At 46.4% G+C, this 25,923-nt stretch overlaps 1 protein-coding gene across 1 annotated transcript in view; it reads right to left on the reverse strand.

Moving 5' to 3' along the window:
* Positions 1 to 19,765, reverse strand: part of BCAS1 (brain enriched myelin associated protein 1) — a 34,229-nt gene extending 14,464 nt beyond the window's left edge. Inside the window, exons 1-8 of the mRNA XM_033074891.2 lie at positions 19,697 to 19,765; positions 19,527 to 19,608; positions 13,450 to 13,931; positions 8,531 to 8,683; positions 7,602 to 7,646; positions 5,846 to 5,986; positions 2,618 to 2,653; positions 1,695 to 1,895 (exon numbers count right to left, since the gene is read on the reverse strand). Coding sequence (XP_032930782.1) covers positions 1,695 to 1,895; positions 2,618 to 2,653; positions 5,846 to 5,986; positions 7,602 to 7,646; positions 8,531 to 8,683; positions 13,450 to 13,931; positions 19,527 to 19,608; positions 19,697 to 19,765 — 1,209 coding nt within the window. The remainder of the gene's footprint in view (positions 1 to 1,694; positions 1,896 to 2,617; positions 2,654 to 5,845; positions 5,987 to 7,601; positions 7,647 to 8,530; positions 8,684 to 13,449; positions 13,932 to 19,526; positions 19,609 to 19,696) is intronic.
* Between the last annotated feature and the right edge of the window lie 6,158 nt (positions 19,766 to 25,923).

Below are 25,923 nucleotides of genomic sequence, written 5' to 3' on the forward strand. Positions count from 1 at the left end.
CCATTTTCTGGAGGGAATTTCTGCAAAAACATTTGGTCTCAGCATGATCCCAGACCCAAGAAGTTCTAAGTAAGCAGAAAGGAGCTCCTCTGACAAAGTTCAGATTTCACAGGCTATTGTAATTCAGTGCATTTGTGTAAATGCTTTAACCAGCCCCTAAAATTTCTGGATGCAACAAAATCTGCTTGGAGTGGTAGAGAATTCCCTACAGAACTTTCTATCCCCTGACATAAAGAGCTGAGGGTGATGTAAGAAATTAAACCCAGCATTATCAACCAACAGCAGTGGAAGACAATTTTGGTCCAAGGTTTCTACCCTGAGGTGTTTGAGACCCCAGAATTGAATATTTTCACAGGGTTAGAGGTGCTCAGGGCAGGTACCAAACACTATTTTAGCTCTGAGATTTGGGGAGCTGCTGTGGGCAGAGCCTGCATTGTACATAGTAAAACATCTATAATTAATTTGGGTTAAAATTTCAAAATCAGATTTTATCATTTTACCTAAAGCTTATCAGATTAATATTTTAAACCAACCATCACCAGTGATTGCTCCCTCACAGGAACGATTTTCACTATTTTTCTGCAAGGAAATTTTCCCTTCTTGCATGTTTTATGTTTTTTTATAAAGAATTTGATACCTCATTATGAAATTACTGGATCCAGACCAGATTTAGTGCTGATTTACACTGAAACTACACCCAGCAGCCTGCCAGAAGGGCTCTTCTTTCCCTTATTTCATGCTGATGTTCAGCACACATCCTGCTTCCCAGCTCTGTTTTCAAACAAGCCAGATTGCTCAGAGAAGGTTTCTGTGACAATAACAACCACAGAAAATATTTCCCTCTCCTTCTTCCCAACTTGCCTCTCATTCCAAGCACCTGATTCACTCACTTCCCTGGGAAATTCAGTCCCAAGAGGCAAATGTTTGAAGCTTTGATTATTTTCAAGCATGTTTACTCTGGAAATATCTAAATACCTTCATTATTTAACATAAATACAAAATCCAAATATTCAATTTATGTTAAATATTGGATATTTAGAATATCCAGCTCCAGTGGGAAAACCCAGCTAAGGAAGCTGCAGGAGCAGCAGCCACTCAGGGACATCTGGGTGCTTGGAAGCAGCAAATTTTTGGGATGTGAGCTTGAGCAGGAGCCCAGAAAAGCAGTTAATCAACATCCAGTGACTCAGTAAAGTTCTGTACAGCCCTGCTGTGAAATGAAATTTAGAATGAATAAACTCCAGCTAATAAAACATAAGGATAGTGGAAATAGGAACTGTGGTTTTAGAGTTAAAATTAGTTAAAATCATTATTTAATATTTTTAACCCATTTCTTGAGGAATGATTTGCCTTCCCAGGCAATTGAGACCCCAGATTTAAAGGCTGACCTGCTCTGCCACAGAACATTTCTGTTGGTAAGAACAGACCCACCTGACCCCAGCTTTTCAGACATTTAAAGCAAAGAAATGAAATGAGGATTTAGAGCTTTATGTCTATTAATGATAAATTTTACTAAAGAACTCTGTGATTCTCTTAACAGAAGAGAACAACATCTCTAATTCCATAAAAACAAGAAAAATTCCCCAGATAAATTCATGGCCCTGATGTTGAACAGGGGGGAGCTGCTGCCATGGTGGGTTTGGCTGCTCTGCTGCATTTTGGAATAGAATTAACTCCAATCCCAGCCCCAGTACCTTTTTCCAGAAGAGCTTGCTCAGGGGCAGGGGGGTGGCCGAGCCCTTGTCCTTGGTGGCCTCCCTGGGGCTGTCAGAGGTCACAGCCTGCACAGGGGCCACAGCCTCTGGTGCTTTGGGGTTGGGCTTGGCCGGCGGCTCTTGGGAGGGAGGGACATTTCTGTCTGCTTTCACACAGCTGGCAGGAGGCTGCTCAGGGCTCTGGCAATGAAAACAACATGAAAATAAAAATGGATATTGTGGGGAACAAATCCAGAATGCCCAGGCATCACCTGGGGCAGGTGAGCACTGCCTGTCCCTACTCAGCTGCATCCCTGCCCTTCCATCATTCCCTTCCATCCTTTCCCATCCATCCCTGCCCTCCCATCCCTGTCCTTCCATCCTTTCCCATCCATCCCTGCCCTTCCATCATTCCCTTCCATCCTTACCCTTCCATCCCTTCCATCCCTGTCCTTCCATCATTCCCTTCCATCCCTGCCCTTCCATCCCTGCCCTTCCATCATTCCCTTCCATCCCTGCCCTTCCATCATTCCCTTCTATCCTTTCCCATCCATCCTTATCCTTCCATCTCTGCCCTTCCATCTCTGCCCTTCCATCATTCCCTTCCATCCTTATCCTTCCATCCCTGCCCTTCCATCATTCCTTTCTATCCTTTCCCATCCATCCTTATCCTTCCATCTCTGCCCTTCCATCCCTGTCCTTCCATCATTCCCTTCCATCCTTTCCCTTCCATCCTTTCCCTTCCATCCCTGCCCTTCCCTTCCATCCCTGCCTTTCCACCCCTGCCCTTCCTTGAGCAGAGGAAGCAAAAGACAGCAAAGCCAGAGCACAGATAAAGAAATTAAAACACTTAGATACTGAACATTCCATGAAGAATTCCCCTTTTCCTGCACTGCACACATAATTCCAGCCCTGCTACTCACTTTGGTGTTGGTTGTCTGCTGGGTTTCTTTTGCAGCCTGAAGGGAAACAAAACACAAAGATGAGTCTGTCCGAGGCAAGGGCAGCACTGCAGTTCCACAGGCCAGGAATTGTCTGTGTCACCAATTATTTCATTTTTAGTCAATGTGAGTGCAAGTCCTGGCTCCTGCAGCCATGGAAACTGCTCCTTGGAGGAGTGGAGGCTGCTGGAGGCAGTGCCAGCTGCCATCCTGGTACCTGCACCAGCCTGGTGCTGCATCCTTTGTGCTTGCAGTGCTCACTTGTCCTTTACAAATATGTGTATTTATATAGGAATTCCTGTATTCACATTCCCGTTCAGCTCAGGTAAATAATCTCAGAGAATTTAAAGGTATTGACAGATTTTTCTGCAGCTTGCAGTGCTCAGGGACACCAGAGCTGGGTGTTTTCCATGGGAATCCCACACCAGCACCAGGGATGTGCTCCCATCACCTCCCAGCAGGAGGCTTGGGCTTCTGGCATCCAAAACACAAAATCCTGCAATCCCAGGGCAGGGAACAGCAACCTGGGCAGGAGCTGCAGCTCTGCAGCTGCTGGAGTTCCACCCATCCTCTCCTGGTTTTGGGTATGAGGTGGGATTTTCTTCTGTAAAAACATTCAGTGATGGAGCTCCTGATTTTATCAGAGCACACAAACCCAGGAGGATCCTGTGAACTCCTCCTTGGCCAGGGATGTTACCCTGCATCTACACCTCACCCAGCAGAGCTCACACCGAGGAATTACCTGAGCTGAACAAAAAAACATCATCCAGAAAACCTGGAACAGACTTTGAAAAGTTCTTGACAGAACAGGTGAGAGATTTTGCAGGGCAGGTGAGATATTCTGCAGTTATTGTGCAGGAGCCAAGAACTTTTTTTGTGATAACAACATCCAGAACAGGAGGTGAGAACAAGGGTAAGGGTGCCAGGGGCTGGTTCAGCTGGGAATTAGTGCTGGGAGGGAGGATTTGGTTCAGCTGGGAATTAGTGCTGGGAGGGAGGATTTGGTTCAGCTGGGAATTAGTGCTGGGAGGGAGGATTCACCCTTCTCTGCCAGGGGAAAATCCCATCCATCAGCAGAGTTACACTGCAGAATTAACATGGAATGAGAGGCCAGTGTGCATGGATGGGAAGAGCATCACAAGCTGCTTGAAAGTTAGGATTGTGTAACCCAGGAGCCTGAAAAACAATGTTTCTGTTAACTCACAGCCAAGCTAAAATGGATTTAGGTAGAGAAGTGTATTTTGTAGAGAAAGCACTGTCAGAGGAGACAGTGAAGTGTTTAAATACAAATATATCTAATAAAATGATAATTTCAAATAAAGGAATTGGTTATCTATTCATCCAATTCATACAGCACAGAAAGCATTGAAAAATTAAAGATATAAATGATATTTAATTTTTTTTTTACTAGAAATGGTAACTCCAGGGCCTACCTGACACATCCCTGCTCTGAGCTAAATTCCCATTTTTAATCAGCCTTACAAACAAATTGTTGGCACCATTTTAATCCCTCTCCTTGATTCCTAATAGGCCAGAAATTATAACTAAGTTCCTGCTTCTGTATTTTGGATGTGGAAAGAAAACTGTGAAAATAAATGTAGAAACAAGAAAAAAAACTATTTTAAAAGTGCTATTTTATAAGAAAGATTTTACTGGTGTAAAAACTCACTGCTCTTGCATCCCTTCAAGATAAGTGTTGTCATTCCAGACAAAAAAATCTTTAAACTTCCAGTAAATATTCCAGGGAATTTTCTCACTACAACTTATTGCAAGTTTAATTGTTGGAACTGAATTTTAAAAATTGCCAGCCAGGTTTGGATTTACCAGGAAGCCTTAAATCATTATGAGCAAAATAATCAATATTTTAATTTTATTGAGACATCAAGTTGAGATCTCAGATTTAAGTCCTTGGCAAGAACTGCACACTTTAATTCATTTGGAATATTATTATTCCTTCAGTAATATGCAGATGGCATTTTTTTTCTCAAAAAATGAGGGAGTAGAAAGAACATTTTTGGTTTTAAAATGTGTTAAAGAGTGGCCTATGGCCTTGATTATAAAGCCCCCTACTCACCAGAAATTCCACGTGGGTGTCTGGAGGGAGAATTAAAGATTAATTACGTTCCTCCCCCACTGGAAGGGTCTCTGCTTCTGCATTCTCTGGGTTTAAAAGCTGCAATTCTCTGCTTCCCTGCCATTATCTTCACAGAGTGCAGAAATCCCCAAATGTGGAGCTTGAGACCAAGAGTTTTCGGTGATTTTTGGGTTTTAATATAAAAGCTCAAGTCCTCTCAAACAGCCATTTGCTTGAATGTGCATTTTAAGCAAGTATCCATCAAACCCAGACCTTTTTCAACTTCAAACTAAAGTAGAACTAAAATAAATTAATTTTCTTGCTTGCAGGAAGAAATCCCTATTTCTGCAGGAAATTCCATGTTCCAACCTGCTCTGTGCTGTACCAGATGCCCCAAAATTCCAATTTTAGCCAAGTTCTGGTCCATGAACGACATCAAACCTGAACTGTGGCAGGGCTGAGCTCCCAAAGCTCTCTGCTCCCAGGCCCTGCTCACCTCACACAATTCATTGTTTGTCAGCACTTCTGATTTTATTTTGGTTTTTAGTGGCTGGGGAGGTTTAGTCCATGTTAGTAACAGGGCAGGAATTGGTGCAGGATTTATTACAGGAATTTTTCCAGGAATTGCTGCAGGAATTGCTGCAGGAATTGTTGCAGTAACTGGTGCAGGAATTGATGCAGGAATTACTGCAGGAATTCCTGCATGAATTATTGCAGGGATTGTTGCAGGAATTTCTCCAGGAATTGTTGCAGTGATTGCTGCAGGAATTGCTGCAGGGATTGTTACAGGAATTTCTCCAGGAATTGCTGCAGGGATTGTTGCAGGAATTGCTGCAGGAATTCTTGCAGGAATTTCTCCAGGAATTGTTACACGAATTTCTCCAGGAATTGCTGCAGGGATTGTTGCAGGAATTTCTCCAGGAATTGCTGCAGAACCCCGAGCTCACAGAGGGCCCAAGGAGAGGAACCCTGCAGCTCAGGATGGTTTCCATCCCCCCTGGCACAGAAATGTTCCCCCAGGGATTCCCAGAGCTCGGCACATCTGGCCAGATGTTGGGAGAGCGCTCTCCTCTCTCTCTGCCAGGAGCCAGCTGTGATTTCTCAGGGTTCTGCTGCTCCTGGAGCTTCATACCGACCTTGTGCCTAAAGAGTTTGCTAAAGGTGCTGTGGCCCAGCTTGGGGCTCTCTGCCTTCTTTTTCTTGGCTCCTTTGGAGGGGGATTCTGCTGCTGCCTTCGGGCCAGGCTGTCCCCCAGGGCCCTTCTCCGCCTTGGAGCCCTTGTGCACAACAGCAGGTGCAGGTGAGGGTTTATTGCAGATATTTGTGTTACCAAAGACATTACACATGTGGGATTAAAGGAAAATATTCCCTCTTAGCCCTGGATAAATTGTGGGTTTTTGTTTTTCTTCCTGAGTGGTTTCTCAGCTCTCCTCAGTTCCTTTCACATGAGCAGCAAAATAAAAGCCAAGGCAATCCACCTGATTCCAAATTAAACCATGACTTTCCCTCTAAAATCTCCACTACAAACCTAAATCCCACAAATTCTGTCTTTTCAAGTCAAGAAGAAGCAATTTAGGATTTATAATTTTAAAGCAGGCAAATACATAAATCTTTGGAGGAACCTTCAGTCTTTTTATTGCAGCATAATAGGGACTTTAAAATGTTTTATATAATGCATTATTTAGGAAAAGGGCAGTGTGAATATTCATGATCTACGCTGCCTAAAATATTTCAATCTTGCATTAATGTCCTTGAGATTAATTAATTATTTGTTCAAGGTCTCAGGGTTTAAGGCAGGAAGATGCCTCTGATTACCTGGCATGGAGGGGGATGAAGGAATATTCCTTGTGGTTCTCACAGCAAAATTGGGAACTTGGGAAAACTTCACGTAGCAAAGCTTTACCCCTCACACACTTCAGTTGTTTTTTGAGGAAAACACCCCAAACTATTTCCTATCAGCAAAAACTCTGCAGCTTTTCTACCTGGAAGCTGATAAATCAACCTCTTAAACCTATTTCCACTTTATAAAAGTGCAAATGCCATATCAGATAAAGGAATTCCCAGGAAAGAGAACTCCCACTTAATCTCCTGGAAGGAGTTTGCACATCCTGCAAGTCACCTGGATTTGTTTGTCCTGCCAGGTGTGCCAGCAAACCAAACCCACCCAGAATATTGGTGTCCCAATTCCAGCAGCACCAGCAGTCACCTGGCACAGGGGCAGGTGACAGAGTCAGGGATGGAAATGGTGTTTCCATCCAAACTGGATTATTTCAATCCAAACTGGATTATTTCCATCCAAACCAGATTATTCTCCACCTCTGGGAAGAGCTCAAGTCTCCCTGAGACCCCATTTGATGATCTTCAGAGTTACTCAGAATTATTGAGAATCATTTTCAGATTTATCCAAATTAAATCCCCCATGTACTCACCAAGAGTGCTGCAAAGACTGATCATTGAATAAGGAATAAAAAAATGGGAGAAATCCCCAAAATGTTGTGATTCTGGCTAATATCTGCATGGAAAGAACACTTCCATTTTTAGGGTTTTATTCCTTGTTTCTTAATAAAGTTTTTTCAGGGCACAAGGAAAACTGTTCTATGAGCAAATGGAAACTCAAAGTTTTCACTGAAACTTTAGATCAAGGACAGACAGAGAAATAACCAAAAGTGCCACCAATCATCACCAAGCTTGTAGAAAACACAACAGATTTTGATTGTAACAGATATTATTATGAACAGCACAGTTTAGTCTCTTCCTTTTCAATTTATCCAGGAAAAAAATATTTGAAATTACTTTAAATTATGACATCAGTTGGGGAAAAAACACAGCAAGATGAAGAGAAAATCCCTGTGTGAAAAACACCTCATGGCCAGTGAAGCAGGAACTGCCTACCTTGTCTTCAGAATCACTTTTGGCTTCAGCTTTGCTTGGGGAGACCTCAAAAGAATCAGAGAAAAAAGAGTCACTCAACCCAGCCTTTCAGAGGATCCAAAAGATAAGTCTGAAATCAGCAGGTTTCATTTGCACAAAGGGAAAATACAAATATTGCTTCCCTCAAGGGGGAAAATTCATAATGCAAATATTCCTTGGGAACAACGTACTGGCTACAATGAAAACCACCTGGGTTGAGTATTTGCTATCCAAACTTATAATCAATTAATAAAAATGAACTTTCAGAGGTGGTACAAAAGGAATATCAAGCAGAAAGTCTTTGAGACACTTAAAGATCTGTGAGCATCTGTGCAGAAATGAAGTTTGCAGAGCAGGTGGCACCCACTCCATCATTTCACTGTCCCACATCCCTCACCTCATCCAGAGCCCAGGACAGAGAACATTTTACATTTATTTCTACATTTTTACATTATTTATATCATTTTTTCAATCTCATAGGGGATTTTTGGGAGGGAAGGGAAGGGGAAGGGGAAGGGGAAGGGGAAGGGAAGGGGAAGGGGAAGGGGAAGGGGAAGGGGAAGGGGAAGGGGAAGGGGAAGGGGAAGGGGAAGGGGAAGGGGAAGGGGAAGGGGAAGGGGAAGGGGAAGGGGAAGGGGAAGGGGAAGGGGAAGGGGAAGAGAAGAGAAGAGAAGAGAAGAGAAGAGAAGAGAAGAGAAGAGAAGAGAAGAGAAGAGAAGAGAAGAGAAGAGAAGAGAAGAGAAGAGAAGAGAAGAGAAGAGAAGAGAAGAGAAGAGAAGAGAAGAGAAGAGAAGAGAAGAGAAGAGAAGAGAAGAGAAGAGAAGAGAAGAGAAGAGAAGAGAAGAGAAGAGAAGAGAAGAGAAGAGAAGAGAAGAGAAAAAGAAAAAGAAAAGAGGAAAGGCAGGACTCACCAGGGTTTTGAGGAAGCTCATGACTGAGCCCTGTCCTGCAGCTGCCTGGGCACTGTCCTGCTCTACCTGTGCCCTGCCAGGTGCTGCAGCCTCCGGGCCCTCTCCACCTGCACAGTCCTGCCCCAGCTCCTTTGGGGTGCACTCATCTATCTCCTAAAAAATAAAAGGGGGCAGAGATTGCTCAGTGCCAGCCTGCCCGACTGCCAGTGGAATGCAAAAGTGACTTTTGTGACTTGCTGGGAGTCACAACAGCAATTCCAACCATTCCTGCCCAGCCCACGGGCTCAGAACAATCCAGCATTTATCCCTCTCCTTGCCCTGCTTCCTCACACACTCAGCACTTGCTGCTGCTTGGGGAACGTTGTTCTCAGCCACAACAAGCACAGGGCGAGTCCCAAACTCCACTTTTCTCTTTTCAAGGCTGAACTTGTGAGAAATGGGAATAAATGCTGAGATTTTGGGCTCTGCCAGCTCCGTGGCTGAGGGCACCACATTAAGATGTTTCTGGTTCTCTAGTTTGCCACTCCAGGAAACATTTTTATCTATCAAACACAAACATGACCCACATTAAAAGAAGGAAAAGGGCAATAAATCAAAGTAATTAAATAATTCCCCTTAGCCAGATGGAGCTGTCTCTTCTCTACATGGAATTACAGCTCCCAGAGCCCCAGAAAGTTTTCCAGTGCTCACAGGTAATATTAAGGGACTTGTTTTCTGTTTAGACACCTGGACAAGGGTCTGGTTCTAAAAAAACAGTTCTTGAACCAGTTTTGGAGAGTCTGGCACTTCTCACACTGAATTTATCTTCCATTTTGGCCACCTCTGCCTTGTGCCTGCACAGCTAAACTCAACAGAAGTTGTGCAGGAGAAGGTGACACCAAAGAATGTCTAAGGGACATCAGGAGTTTCTTCCCTAACCAGCTCATTATAGCTCAATGCTTTTTTTGTGGGAAAAATGAGAATAAAAGCATTCTAAAGAACATTAGGAATAGACTTTAAATGCTTTAAAACCTCAGAGGGATCAGGACAGCTGGGCATGGAGTGGGCAGTGCCCACAGGACACAGGGAGTTAAAGCATACATTGGAATGCCAGCAGGGACTTTGTGCAATTCCCCACCCACCCAGTTTTCCAAGCTGGCCCAGGGAGCAGCAGAGCAGTGCTGGAATGCCCAGCAGGCTGCTCAAGGGTCTCACACAGCACTTTGTGCAGCTGCCAGCCCCAGGGTGGCCCCAGGAACAATCTGTCCCATGCAGGACACACGTGGCCGTGGCAGCCCAGGGGTGGCATCCACACAGCTCTGGTGCCATGGAAAATGCTGGCTCTGCTCCAGGTGTTGAGGCAGGGCAAGGAGGAGGCTGGTGTGGTGCTGAACAACACCAGCTTCACTGCCTGAGTGCTTGGAGCCATCACTCTTTAGTGCTGGAGGCTATTGAGGAAAATAAATAGATTTAATAATTGCTTTGAATTCTGGACAAGCCCAAGGCCTGGCTTGGGGATGCATTTCAGGAGAGAGCTGCACCCAGCTGTTCCCAGCACCTCTGGCTGATCCAGGACATCTCCCTGACAAAGTCACACTGAGGAGAAAGCCACTGCAGATCCTGAGAATTGGGGCCATCCCAAAATCCCTGAATTTCAGCCTCCCAGGGAGATGTGCCCCCTTTGATGTGCCCATTCCAATGTATGCTTCAACTCCTGCTGGCACTGCCCCCAAGCCCAGTCCTGATCCCTCTGAAGTTTTAAAGTCAATTCTTTCCACTGGTGGCATAAAGAAATCCATATTATACAATTATTGTGCTATTTTAATCACCCAGCACAGGGAAAGGTTCTTCAGAACATTTTTATTCTATTTTTTCCCACTAAAAACGCCCCTGCCCTGCTTGAGGATCCCTCTCTGTGATTCCCAAGCCAAGGCTGCCCTTGCCTACAGAGAATCACTCAAATCTGGCCTTGGAGGGGGGCTGTGATCCATCCTGTGCTCCCATGGGAATGTTCCTGCAGGAAGAGCACAGGCTGGGACCATCAGCACAGAAATCAGGCACAGGGAATGCACAGCCCCACAGAATCACGTCTGCAGAGCCCCCAGAATCACAAAAGCCTCTGTGGCAGCTCCCTGCTCACAGCCCTGGGGGTAAATAATGAAAGAGACCCCAGGAATAACAGAAGATCACTATTAGGAGTTAATAGATGCCATGTAAATGTTCAATTCATGTCTTTGAAAAGCTAAATTTGGGGGTAATAAACACCTTAAATATACTGTAGTTTCAGTTCAGTCATCAGGAAAAAAAAAACCCCAAACATATCAAAAGAATGCATTCCTGCCAGCACTTTTGTTTGCATGAATCATGGCTCAGTGAAACATTTCAGGCATATAATTTATCTTTTCTTTGGCTTACATAGTAAATGCTTCATGAATTCATGAATTCTGCCCTTGTTTTAATTATGCTGCTCTCTGAATGTAGTTTTGTAGACCACAAAAATAAAGAGTGGCTCAGCAAACACAGAATGTTTGTGCAGCTCTTAAGCTACAACTGTGGAGCCTCTCTCTTACTCACCAGCAACGCTGTTTGTTTTGTCTTGGCACTCAGTGCAGGGAAACTTTGCTTTTAGCATTTACAGATACTACAAGTCATAATCCACAAAGAAAAAAAAAGAGACAGAGAGAAAAGGAGCTGTTGGCAGCGATATCTTGATTTTTAGTATGATTATTTGGTAACAGTTTGTAGTTTCTACAGTAACAGTAATTAAATTAGGCTTGGTCATTCTCCCATCCAGCAGGAGAACTGGAACTTCAGAGGGAACAGAAGGCAACTGTGCTGCAAGGCAGAGCCACAGCCTTTGTTTTAGGGATTGAGTTAAATTTGGCAACACTTGCAGTGTTTAGCTGATGTATTTTCCCCAGAAAAGGTGCTTAACTCCTCTCTGCCCCAACCATGTATGCCTTTTCATATCTGAAGAACCAAAGACAAAATTACAGCCCAAAAATTCAAGTATAAGGTTAAAATTCCTCTCCCTGTGATGCAGATCTGTCACTTATTTACACAGTGAACCCCGATTTTGTGACTCCTCAGAGATTTCCGTGGTGCAGCTTTAGGCACACACCTAGGAGTTGTGGAGGCATTTTTGATACCCAGACCTGTCCTCAGGACTGTTCCTGGGCTCCCAAAAGCTGCTGGGATGCTGCAGACACTCCCAGACAGACCCAACACCACCAGCAGCGCCTGGGATTTCCAGGTTATTCCCATCAGGGACCTCCAGGATGTGGATGGGTACCAGGGCAGAACAGGAGGAATTAATAATAAATCCAGTTATTGGTATAAATAAATTTGATCTGGATGAGCAGTGCTTCCCTGTTTGAACTGAGAATTATTTCCATCCCCTCCTGTCCCTGATCGTGCTCATACAGCTCTGCCTCACCTGAGCCCCCAACAGCACTGCTCACTCCCAGCAATATTTAACCCTGAATTTTGGTTAAAACTGCTCCAAACTGTTCTTTCCTTAGACTTTCACACCATTCCTGCAGCAGCACCAGCTGTGCCCTTCCCCACTCTGCAAATGAAAGCAGTGTCACTGCAGTGACAGCAAACAAGAAATGAGAATTTGGCATTTGGTGGGAGAAGAGGCAATTCCTGCAAGCCACAGGGAAGATTTGTTGTGTGTGATAATCAAAAATATCTGCAGGAATTGGGGGTGTTGAAAAGCTTCATTCTGAGAGGCTGAGCACAGAAGTGTCAGTGTGCCCCAAACAGAGGATTAATTTCAAATTATCCACCCTGTTCTGCTTAGGTGCTGAATGCCTTTATGGATTCTTTAAATGTGCATCCTGAGCTGTCTGAAACACCAGTGGTGGGAGCAGGGCAGGGCTGGAAAATGCAACTGGTTTTTCTTTAAAATGAGATCTCAGAAAATATTACAATGTGTAAATCTATACAAGAAACGTGATCTTCAAATTTGAGAAGGTCTAAGATAGAGGAGACAAAGATTAAAAATAAAAGAATTTTGGGGCAACTTGCAATGCTGGCAGTGTAAGCAGTGAGTATCTCATGAGTTAAATACAACATTACCCAAAGGATCAGTGATCACCATCTTATTTGTAAGCCTGAATTGGCCAATAAAAGCAGTTATTAAATTATTTACACAGTGTTTTTTCCTCCTGGTCCTGACATTAGACAGGGTTTCAATTTGATCACCAATTCCTGTATTCCACCCTTACAACAGAACTCAGTTACACCATTATCCTCTTCCAGAGGATGGGCTTTTTCAGTAGTTAATTACCTGAAAATTAATTTTATAACACCCTTGCTGACATCAGACTCAGCAGGAAGGGAAAATCTAAACTCATATTAACTTTCAGCTCCTTTGACCAGAGTGCTCATTCCGTTAAGATCTGTAATTTCTTATATCACATTCTCATCCTGTAAAACCATTTTTAATGAACCACTTTTCCTTGACTAAAACATCACCATGAACTGGAGTACAAAAATCATTGCTTCATAATATTCCTTATTTTGATGAATGGGATATCCAGCACCTATCACTCGAGAAGCAGAACTATTTTAAAAATGGCACAAAAAACACCAAAGAACTTTTAGAGAAACCATCCAGTGTCAAACTCTAAGATCCTAAAGCACAAGGAATTGTATTAGTTTCAGGTATTTTTGTTTTCATTCGCAGCTGGCAGCTGGAGCTGCGTTGCCCAAACCTTTTGGGGAATTATAAATTAAATTAAAGCGGAGATGAGGATTTAGTCATGAGACAGAGTTTCACTCCTTGGCCACAGATTCATCTTCCACACCTTTGAGGTGTTCCCTGTGCTCACTGCAAGGGCAACACCAACCCATTCCCACCCCACTCTGCCAACATTCCCAAGAGGTTCCACCAGTGAAAATGGAATTTATTGATAAGTGATGGCCGCACTTGCCTTGCCCAGCGGGGCCCCGTCGGGCGCGCCGGCCGCGATGCTCCCGTTGGGCACGTCCGAGCCCTGCCTCCCCTCCTCGGGGTCACCTCGAGTCCTGTCCTTGCCCTTCTCCAGCCTGAAGATCCTGTCCAGGAGCGTCACTGGCTTGGCCTTTGGGGCGGCCACATCGTGTCCCTGGGGTGTCACCGTGAGCTGGATGTCGTGCAGCGGGGCCTGCTCCGGGGGTCGACGGCCGCCCTGCTGGGCCGCGGGTCCCTCGGAGCCCTCGCTCGGGGCTTTGCTCAGCCCGGTGGCATCGGGAGCGGGCGCTGCCGGGGCTGGAGGCGCCGCGGGTCCCTCGGCACGCCCTGGCACAGCCCAGGGCACGGCCAGCAGGGAGCGGGGCCTGGCAGCTGCCAGAGCCTTCCTGGCAGCGCTCCCGCCGCTCGGCTCCGCCGCAGACACGGCTCCATTATCCCGGCCTGCAGGAGCCTGGGCAGCCGCTGCAACAGAGGGAGACGGGAATTATCCCCAGGAATGGGGTACTGGGGTTATCCTCCAGGAATGGGGTACAAGGGTTATCCCAGGAATGGGGTACAGGGAGTGATCCCCTAGGAATGGGGTACAGGAATTATCCCCCAATAATGGGGTACAGGGGTTATCCCAGGAATGGGGTACTGGGAGTGATCCCCTAGGAATGGGGTACAGGAATTATCCCAGGAATGGGGTACAGGGATTATCCCAGGAGTGGGGTACAGGGAAGTGATCCCCCAGGAATGGGGTATGGGGGTTATCCCCAGGAAGGGGGTATGGCGACTGATCCCCCAGGAATGGGATACAGGAATTATCCCCCAATAATGGGGTACAGGAATTATCCCTCTGGAATGGGGTACCAGGGTTATCCCAGGAATGGGGTACAGGGGAGTGATCCCCCAGGAATGGGGCACAAGGCTTATCCCCAATAATGGGGTACAGGAGTTATTCCTAATAATGGGGTACAGGGAATTATCCCCCAGCCATGGGGCACCAGCAGTCACAGCCACTCAGGCTGTTCTGAGCTGTTCGGCGGTGGGGAAGAGCACACTCAGGACCCTGGTGCTGCTGCTCATCCCCCAGAGCTGATTTCTGCTCCCCTGCACCCTGAAATCAGCGCAAGTTTTACTCCCTGCACAATCCCCTCTCAGTGCCAAAGTCAGCTACCAGCCCCTTTGGCACTGCTCAGCCCAGAGGACAGCAATTAAAATGAGTGACATGCAATAAAACCCAGCCCAGTAAAACTCGAGATGGTTCTGTATCAATTTATCACCCTGTCCTCTGCCAGAGCTAAAGGAACAAAAAGAACAGAGAGCACCAGGACTGATCCCATTTCCTGGCTCACCAAACTGATTTTGTTCATTTTTCCTCGCCTTGCTGCCTGCTCTCCTCAGCTCCTACCTGCACTTCTCCTTTTCCTGTGGGTTATTTTAAGCCTGATTTGAATGCTGATAAATCACATCCGAGCCAGGTTTCTTGTCCTTACATTTCTCTTTATATTTTACATTTCACATTTCTTCTCTTTACCCACAAACTGTGGCTCAGAATCACATTTCCTCCCTGAAAATTCCCACAAATCATTCCATGTGTACACATGTGGCCATCACACCTTAGATGCAAAACCCCTTTCGATTTAAAAGTGTATTTTATGATTTTATAAAACAATGGCGCTTTGATAACACAGTTGAGGTGAAAATCCCTGGTATGGGATTCACAGACAGGAAAAGGCAGCTCCTGCTTTACACAAGACAAAAGAAACAAGAGACAAAAGAAAAATAATCTTGCTTGGATCTGTTTTGTGGCTGGGAGGCAGAACCACAGATGATGTGGTGTGAAACCCCAATAAAAAGGGTCTTGTCAGAGGAAAATCTCACAGCTCCCCCTGAGCTTCAGCTTCTCCTCCCTACTTGGACTGGAATATGGATCTGATTTCCCTGTCAGTCATCACCACGTTTCAAGGATGAATTTAGATCTATTCAATTATAACTGTGGAAAACTGACAGGTTCAAACAGACTTGCTGAATTAGAACAGGAAAATTGTCAGTCTCAATGCAAAATTGAAATGATTTCAAATTATAATTGTAATAGTCTAGTCAATATTATGCCTTTCACTTTTCCCTTTAAGAAAACCCCAGATACCAAAAATCCTGCCTGAAACACGTCTTCCACACAGCACAGAACTTCAGTCTGAAATTCTTTGAGATTAGGAAAACAGAGCAATTTATCTCCCAGCTTTCAAAGCTGTCCCTTGGCTTTTCACAGCAAAATTCCCCCAACTTCCCCAGGGATTCTGGATAATCCCACGAAAATCAGCAGCTCCTGGGCTGATGTGTCTGTGCCCATCACAGTGGAGGACCCAGGGATCCTGGGCACACCCCAGGGCCCAGCCAGGAGATTCCTTTTTCCAGGACCTTAATTCCATGGCTGAGTGTCCCCAGTGCACCCTGCACCACGGCCCAGGGTGGTCCTGGTGAGCAGGAAGGATTTTCCATAAACCCCAGGATCATGGAATGGTTTGGGCTGAGAGGAACCGTGGGGCCATGGCAGGGACACCTCCCATGTCCCAGGCTGCTCCCAGCCCCAATGTCCAACCTGTCCTTGGACACTGCCAGGATCCAGGGGCAGCCACAGCTGCCCTGGGAACCCCTCAGGAAAAAAAGGATTTTTTCCTACAATCCAGTCTAAACCTATTCTCTGGCAGTTTGAAGCCATTCCCAGTGTCCTGTCCCTCCATCCCTCGGAAATCCTTTCTTTCCATGTTTCCTGCAGCTTCTTCAGGCCCTGCAAGGCCACCCTGAGCTCAGCCCAAAGCTTTTCCTGTGCAGTGAACAATCCCAGCTGTGACAGCCTCTCCTCCCAGCAGAGCTGCTCCATCCCTGGGATCCTCCTGGAGCCTCCTCTGGGCCCTCTGCAGCAGCTCCAGGTCCTGCTGTGCTGGGGCTGCAGTGGGGCAGTGCTGGGATGTCACCCAAACACACTCCCAGTACAGCCCAGTTTATCCCAGTACCCCCAAACACACTCCCAGTACAGCCCAGTTTATCCCAGTACCCCCAAACACACTCCCAGTACAGCCCAGTTTTTCCCAATACCTCCAAACACACTCCCAGTACAGCCCAGTTTATCCCAGTACCCCCAAACACACTCCCAGCACAGCCCAGTTTATCCCAGTACCCCCAAACACACTCCCAGTACAGCCCAGTTTATCCCAATACCCCCAAACACACTCCCAGTACAGCCCAGTTTATCCCAATACCCCCAAACACACTCCCAGCACAGCCCAGTTTATCCCAATACCCCCAAACACACTCCCAGTACAGCCCAGTTTATCCCAGTATCCCCAAACACACTCCCAGTACAGCCCAGTTTATCCCTATTGAGATACTCAGCTGGGGCCACTAAGGATCACTTGTAGTTTCCTGAGCCTCCTGTAGTAATGCTTGAAAAAGAACTTCTAATTATAGATGGAAACTTGGGAAGGAAGCAAAAATCAAAAACTTTCTCCAGCTGAAGAAAGGAGAAACAATGTCCACTGGAAAATAATTGTAAGAGATGCTGAACTTCTGCTTTGTGTAACAGATAACAAATGAACCACAGGAAAAGTGGTTTCAGCATAAAAATAGGGATATAAGCCCAGCATTAAGAAAAGCAGCTAAACAAGTGGAGCTCCTTTTATCTCTGATTGTCGTGGGAGGAATGGAAACCCTGGAGAATGTCACTGCCATGGCTCTGAGTGTGTGAGCTGTGCCAGCTCCAGCTGCTCCAAGGAAAATCCCAGAGCAGATCCCAGCAGGGCTGGGCTGGGCTGCCCTGAACAGGCACAGAAACTGAGAGAGAAAACCTCAAAATTCCAGTATTTGGGAGAACAGCACGTGATCATTTTGTTTTTAAAGACACATTTTTTCCAGATTTATTCCTCAATCCAGAGGCAGAATTGCAAAGATAAGCAAAACCCCCCAAATTCTAGGGCAGATCTTTGAGCAGATCAAAGCTGCTGGTTGTGACTGAGATGAAAAGCTGCTCTGAAATGAAAATCAATACACAATTTACAGACTGCATTTCAGGCTACTCCTGCTCCATTTGCCTTTCAACTCTTTAACAAAAGGCAGTCACACTCCAGATTTGTCTCTCTTTCCCCGTCCCTTCATCAGGGTGTGTGAAAAAGGAAATTTTGTGGCTACACAAAGTCCCTCTTCTGTCAGATCACACTCAAGGAGACTTTTTTCTGGAATTTGGCAGATTAGACCAACATTTTTTCCTTGACTTAAGAAAAAAAAATAAATAGAGGATATCAATGGTTAATGCAATATCACAGAATCATGGAATGGTTTGGGTTGGAAGGGACCTTGAAGCTCATCTCATTCCTCTGTTTGGAGTACAAGCCAGCCACAAAGAAATATTTTGCTTAGCATGGCATTAGAGCCACACAGCATTTTTTTCTCCCCTGATGTTCAGATAATCGTGGAGAAAATATTTTAATGACCATGAAGAAACCATTAAAGACCACAAGGCAAAATTTGGCACCAGGAATTCCAGCAGTGCAGGGCACCACAGGGTACAACAGCCTTGAATGAATTACTGCAGCAAATAAGAATCCAAAATCCTGCTTTTTAAAAAAATAAAGAACACACTAATGTCCTTTTGCCATCCCACTATTCCATGCAAATCAAGTTGGTGCTCCAAGAACTATCTTGTTTTATTAATTTAACTTGTGTTGTTATTTACCCACAGATTTCCAGGAATTAATGGAAATAAGGGGAGAGGAGCCAGCAGCAAGAACAGCAATGATAATTCCCTAAAAACACCCCTGAAATATTTCACATTTATATTTGACATTTATATTTCACATTTATCAGCACAGGAGCTGCTGCAATCAGGATTTCTGTTGGGCTCTGGCTGCTGGCAGGATTTGCTGAATGGGATTTATCCCCTGGGACTTTTCTCCCTTGTAATCTTTTTAACTCCTTTGTAATTCTTTTTAGGAGCAGGTCCCTGTTTCAATCTGCATGGAATTACCACCCAAACCCCACATGGAATTGTTCCTGGTTTGTTCTCCTGCATTTCTGCTCTGTGTAGTGCAAATCAGAGACACAGAACTCCACTTCTGACCTTCCCCCCTCACCTGTTGCTCACTGAGTGCTTTTATTACTGAAAGTACAAAAAAGTTCGCTTTTTTCAGCTCTGGTTCTCCCAAAATCCTCACTTTGCACCCCAAAAAAAGCTATTTATTAGCAATATCTTGTTTTACAAATACTGTTTACTATGTTTCCCACAGTAATAACTTCTATCACTTTTATGTCTCCAAAACTTGGATTAGATTGCACAAACATGGAGATTTCAGTTCAATGATTTAAACTGCTTTTCAAACAGGAAAAGAGTTAAAATCCAAGAAACATTGACACAGAAATGTCTAATTTTTCAACTTGCTACTTAAACTGATTTAGCAATTACATTAATTAGGTAATCCATTTAAGTGAAGCAGTCCCATATGCTTCATTTTACATATGAGCAATAAAATGTACATGCATTTTCTAGGTCTTCAGGCAGTGTAAATCATCTGGCTTTTATTTCCTCCTCAGAACTCTGCTGCTTTACACCAGAAAAAAACACACAGAGAGATTTTGGTGGTAGGTAAAGAAAAAGTGACTCCCTAAGAGTCCATAATCCCCTCCTGCACTGCTGCCACTGCTGCATTTTGTCCTTTCCAAGAGCCCAAATTTGGACTCCTCCCAAGGCTTGGTGGGGACACAAATCCCAGAGCCTGGGCAGAGTTTGTCACAAACCTGGCAGGGACCAGCCCTGCCTGCTGCTCCACACAAAGCCCTTCCCTCTGTAAATCCATTTTTTGGGGGCCAGAGCAGAACCAAACCCCCAGAACTATCAACCAGCACCCAGAGAACTTTGGGAAGAATTCCTTGTTTTTCTTTTTGTTGTATTTAAACTCCCCACGTTCTGTAGAAGTAAGATCTGGAACATGGGCACATCCCCTAATTCAAACCATGCATTAATATTTATTTTCCTTCAGGACAAACCTCCCCAGGGCTCTCCCAGCCCCTTCCCATCCCTACCTGCACCATCCCCGGCCAGGGGAGGGCTCTGAGCAAACGCCACAGATCCATTTGGAGCACTGGCAGCAGACTCAGGGAGAGGCTGGAATAACAAAAGCAGAGTTTTGGGGACATCAAGGGGTGCAGATGGTGCTGGCAGCTACCAGGGGAGGTGGGAGGGGGTTTCTCACCTGGTAGCTCTTCACTGTGCAGGTGTTGTCATCCTCAGCTTCCTCTGGCACACTTGGGGTGTTCCCCATAGCTTTGGGAGACAAAAACCCCAAATCACCCTTTTTGTGTCATCACTGCCTAATTCCAGTTATTAAGAGACAGCCAATAGGGCCAGGCTGTTCAAATCCCCAAAATCCCACCTGCCTTCCCAAGGCACCTGCCCAACCAGTCTGACCCAAACCTCACAGCTGCTCCCCAAAAACGGCACAACCCAACAAACTTTTCTTGTTTGTGGAGGCAAACTGGCTGCAGTCCCACCTGCAGCACTGTTCAGGGCTCAGGGCAGAGCAGTGTGGGGCTAGCAGCAGAACAAGGTAAAATGTGCATCAATTACAGCAGCTTGTGTGGGTTGGTTTGGATTTTATTTCATAAAAGGCAGAGAGAAGGAAAGGAGGCAGCATGGAAAGGCATCACACGTGGAAACCCTGAGCTGCAGCCTGTGTACAAATTCACATAAATCTTCTGGGGTTTGTTTTGTTTGTCTTCTCCTCTTAATTTCAATAATTCCAACTGTATTTGGGGTCTCTTCTCTTCTCTTCTCTTCTCTTCTCTTCTCTTCTCTTCTCTTCTCTTCTCTTCTCTTCTCTTCTCTTCTCTTCTCTTCTCTTCTCTTCTCTTCTCTTCTCTTCTCTTCTCTTCTCTTCTCTTCACTGTGGCTGCTCCATCCCTGGAATGTCCAAGGCCAGGCTGGACGGGGTTTGGAGCAGCGTGGGAGGTGTCACTGCCATGGACAGGATGGACTTTAATGTCCCTTCCACCCCAGAGCACTCTGTGATACAGAAAACATCCACGTGTGCCATATCTGCCCTATTTTAAAGAAAAATGACAGCTCACTGCCACCTATGGACAGATGTGAGCAGAGCAGCGGTGCTGAGACAAACACGGGGATGCAATGGAGCTGAGGTCACAGCTCTGTCCTGTGCCAGCACAGCTCCTGCAGCTCATTGTCCCTGTCCCTGTCCTGTGCCAGCACAGCTCCTGCAGCTGATTGTCCCTGTCCCTGTCCTGTGCCAGCACAGCTCCTGCAGCTGATTGTCCCTGTCCTGTGCCAGCACAGCTCCTGCAGCTGATTGTCCCTGTCCCTGTCCTGTGCCAGCACAGCTCCTGCAGCTGATTGTCCCTGTCCCTGTCCTGTCCTGTGCCAGCACAGCTCCTGCAGTTGATTGTCCCTGTCCCTGTCCCCTGTCCCTGTCCTGTGCCAGCACAGCTCCTGCAGCTCATTGTCCCTGTCCCCATCTCTGTCCCTGTCCTGCCAGCACAGTTCCTGCAGCTGATTGTCCCTTTACCTGTCCCCTGTCCCTGTCCTGCCCTCACAGCTCCTGCAGCTCACTGTCCGTGTCCCTCTCCCTGTCCTGTGCCATCACAGCTCCTGCAGTTGATTGTCCCTGTCCCCTGTCCCCATCTCTGTCCCTGTCCCCTGTCCCTGTCCTGTCAGCACAGCTCCTGCAGCTCATTGTCTCTGTCCCTGTCCCTGTCCCCATCCCTGTCCCCTGTCCCTGTCCTGTCAGCACAGCTCCTGCAGCTCATTGTCTCTGTCCCTGTCCCTGTCCCCATCCCTGTCCCCTGTCCCTGTCCTGCCATCACAGCCCCTGCAGTTGACTGTCCCATGTGAGGCTCCAGAGCTGTGCAAACAGCCCCAGCCTGGCATTCCCATGGAATTGCTATTCCCAGAGTTCTGTTTGTATGCTCAGGTCCATTTATCTCTCATTTGAGATATCCTTGAAGCTGGAGTTAAGGCAGAGAGGTTTTCTGGAAAATCCAGGAGCTCTCAGGGGTGTTTGTGAATTCAATGATGACAGAATTGCAGAATTTGGCTGGAAGGGCCCTCTGGAGGTCACCCAGTGCAAGCCCTGGCAGGCAGGGCCAGTGGAGCAGGTGACACTGGGACTCACCCAGGTGGCTTTGGGATGTCTCCAGAAAGGAGATCCACCCCTCCCTGCTGCTCCAGGGCTCTGTGAGAAGAAATTTTTCCTTGCATTATGACAGAAAATCTGACAACTTTTATAGGAGAAGAGAAACTCTGAGCACTGAGAGGCGGAAAGAGATGATTCTGATACATTCTTCAAAAAGAGAGGAAAGCCCTTAAAACCAGGAGGAGCTGGATAATTCCTACCCTTGGGCTTCCTCCCTAGGTACAGGATTTTCCCCAAGTCCCAAGGATATTGTCCTTGTGGGGACTCCCCCAGGGCAGCTGGAATTCAGCCCAACTGGTTCCAAAAGGAACATGAACTACCAGCTTCTACAGCTCTGAAACAATCCCTTCCCCAAATTGGGCTTCACTGCTTCCATTGTAATGCAGAAAATAAATGCATTTTTAATTGGTTTTAGTGCTGTGTGAACCGTAGTGTGCCAAGCTCAAAGCTTGGGAAAATCCTCCTTTTTCACTCTCTGTCTCTCAAAAATCACTGGTTTGGTCCTGACAGAAAGGTAAAAAATATGAGAGAAAATCACAGCAAAATCTATGATCTGCTGTGTACTGCTAGAGGCAGCCAAGCCTCACCTTCCTGATGTATTGACCAGCCAGGAATTCTGCAATCACCCGTGTCTATTAATGCCAAAATCCACAATTAACTCCTCGCTAAAACTTACCATATGTTGTATTTAAACACGATAGAAAACAATCAATTTTCCTGCCCCTGGAAGCCAGGTTGAGGACATGGCCACGTCCGGGTGGAAAAGCAGAATTTTCATCTCTGATTGACGCAGAACAAAGAAAAGGCTGAGATTGGGACAGAGTTGGGAAATTGTGCTTACCTGGAGTGCAGCTCTGCCTGGTCCTGCAGGGAGAGGCTCCACGTGCTGGGGGTGAGGAGAGCAGGGCCAGGTGGCTCTGGGGACAGCAGGGACAGCAGGAGGGACAGGGCAGGAAGGGATGAGTCACCCACAGCAAACAAGGAACAGCCCAGAACAGCTCGGATCCAGCCTGGCAGGGGCTGGGCGTGCAGCACAGGCTGCCTTGGGACACCTTGCTGCAATTCCTTCAGCCACTCCACACCAAGCCAAGTGGGAGAAGGAAAATAGTTCAAACATTCACGCCCTGGGCTCTCAGGGAGGGGACAGCTCCGGTGGCACCAGGTGAACAATCAGTGCCAGCCTGGCTGGGGACAGGGCTGTGCCCACAGCTCTGCTTCCCTTCCTGCTGGCCTGGGCAGAGGCACAGCAGCTGCTTTAGAGCCCAAACCGACAAAACAACACTTGAGGAGCTCCCCACAGCCTTGAGCAGGAGAGCACAGGCAGAGCAGCAAAGAGCAAATGCAAAAAAAAAGCTTTTGTAAAAGCAAAACCCAGGAAAAGCCCAAGCAGCAGCAGCAGAGCTACACGTTAGGGAAGGGAGGAGATGGAGGAGATCAAGGATATGGAGAATATGAAGGAGTTACCTGGGGGAGAGGGCTCAGGACAGCCTCTGGGAGCTGGAGCTGGTCCAGGTGAGGTGCTGCTCACCCAGCAGGGTGCCCTGTCCCTGTCCCTGTCCCTGCTCTGCCCCACAGCCAGCCCAGGGAGTGCTCACAAACACTGGGTGCAAACACAGCCAGGGTGGAGCAGCCCCGGGCCCCTCCCCAGCCCTCTCCAGGTGTTTTCTGTTTCTCTGGCCACCCCAACCTGCTCCAAGGCACTTCTGGATCCCTGGCTCTGGGGCAGCCCCCACCACGCTGCTTTGGGAATGGTGACAATGTGCTGGACACTCACAAACCCCTTCCCAACGTGGACTATTCCCAAAATGCAGAAAAACCCCAAAGTTCTTTTGCTGGCACGACTGTTGGCTGCTGTCAGATTGTCCCTAATCCCCCTGCAGGGTGTGCAGACTGACTCAGTGCTGGCATTTCCAAGCCATTGTCACCATTTGCTGCTGCCTCAGGTGAGTCACAGCCCTCCCCACACTGGGGGTGTCTGAGCAGGGACAGCTTTTGGTTCTGTTTTCAGGAGGGAGCTTTGCACAGACACTCAAAGCACCAAGAGGAAATTCCCAATGTTGGGGTTTGAAAGGAGCAATCCCTGGGATCTGTTTCCCCACTGACTTGCTTGCTTGCTGGCACTTTTATTTCAGAGTTTTTATGGGTTTGGGTGTAATTCTTTTATTAATCAGGACACAGAAAGGAGAACAGGTCTGACACGAGGGCTGTGCTGGCTCTGGAGGGTGCCAGGTGTTCCAGGGGTGATGAGGAACCTGCCAGGGTGGGAACAGAGCAGGAATCTGCATCCAGCACCTCACAGGACATGCAGGGAGGGCAGATCCTCATTTCCTCTTTGCTTCCAGCCCTGGCTCAAGCATCTTCCTCATTTTCTCCTTGGTGTAAATCCCTGTGTGCTACAAGGTGACATCCCAGGAATTCAGCCTGGAAATCCCATCCAGGGACAGGATATGATTTAGGAAGGGTCTCTGGGTTGTTCATGTGGTGCTGGGAGCTGAATTTATCCCCAGGCTGAGGCACAAAATGGGAAACCACTCACCCATGCAATAATGCTGGGCCAATTGTCCTTTTTATTTTTGTTTTTTGGTCTTTCTCCCCTGGTTAATATATTATCACGATTTTGAAATACAAAATGTAAATATTTAATTCTGAAATGCTTCATTTCTGTAAGAGAAGCTCATTAAATTTGCTATAAGTTTGCTCCATATTTTGCCTTCCATGGATCTTTTTGCTCCTAAAATGTCTTCAAATTCAGCCTTAAAACTTTAATATTCATCTTGTATAAAGTAATTTGGATTATCATGTCTTTAACCTGTGAATATAAGGATAACAGTGCACCTTTTCCTCAAAAACAGGCTTTTCCTTGAACTGAGCTTTATCCTGATTAATTATCCCAGTTGTCTGGACAATGACCCATCCATTCTTGGAGGTGTCTTTCAACTCTCTAATATTATTTTAATTTCCATTTCAAAGCCATCACGTATTTTCATGAAGGACAAACCAGAGGGGCACACAGTGAGTTTTGTTTTACCAGATTGGGAATGATTTAGCTGGGTGCCAGCCACAGAAAATCATCTCCAAAGCACAGGAAATCGTGCTGCTTGCATGATTTTTCAGCACTCAAAATGCTATTTTTTTCTTCCTAAAAATCTCCAAAGAAGCTGTCACCAAATCAATCTTCCCCCACTGCAGGAAATGCTCAGCTCATGCATCTGACAGCTGCAGAAAACTTCCTGTTCATTGATAGCACAGAGCTCCCAGCAATTATCAATGATTAACCAGCTCCTTTTATTGCTGTCCAGAACGAGAGCCAAGAGCACTCAAATATTGACAATCGAGGTGCAGATGACTCCAGGTCTGCATTTTGCTTTTTTGCTTTTTCCACACGTGGTCTGGAGTGTGGATGGAAGGAGAGAGCTCCCATCTGGCTGCTGCTGTCCAGGTTTGTTCAGCAAAACCCCCCTGCAGCACGAGCAAGGGAGGACAGAAGGAACCTGCAGGAGAGCTGAGCAAAAAGCAGAATTATAGCTGCAGTGGAATTCTGACAGCTTGGAACAAAATGTAAATGGGGTTTTGAGTCAGCTTTGATGTCTCACTCTGAAGAGGATGGATGGATGGATGGATGATGGATGGATGGATGGATGATGGATGGATGATGGATGGATGGATGGATGATGGATGGATGGATGGATGATGGATGGATGATGGATGGATGGATGGATGGATGATGGATGGATGATGGGTGATGGATGGATGGATGATGGATGGATGGATGGATGGATGATGGATGGATGGATGATGGATGGATGGATGATGGATGGATGGATGATGGATGGATGGATGGATGGATGGATGGATGGATGATGGATGGATGGATGATGGATGGATGGATGATGGATGATGGATGGATGGATGGATGGATGGATGGATGGATGGATGATGGATGGGTGATGGATGGATGGATGGATGGATGGATGATGGATAGATGGATGATGGATGATGGATGGATGGATGGATGGATGGATGGATGATGGATGGGTGATGGATGGATGGATGGATGGATGGATGATGGATAGATGGATGATGGATGGATGGATGGATGGATGATGGATGGATGGATGGATGGATGGATGGATGGATGGATGGAGTGAATCACGGATTCCTTCAGACGAGAGAGCCCAAACTTGATGGACAGGGAGAGCTGAGGGAGGAACCTGAATCCCTTTGAGGCCTCTGAGATCCACAGGGTTTGGTTCTTCACATGGATCCTGCATTCC

The sequence above is a fragment of the Catharus ustulatus genome, chromosome 17 (assembly GCF_009819885.2).
Source record: "Catharus ustulatus isolate bCatUst1 chromosome 17, bCatUst1.pri.v2, whole genome shotgun sequence".
Taxonomy (NCBI): Eukaryota; Metazoa; Chordata; class Aves; order Passeriformes; family Turdidae; genus Catharus; species Catharus ustulatus.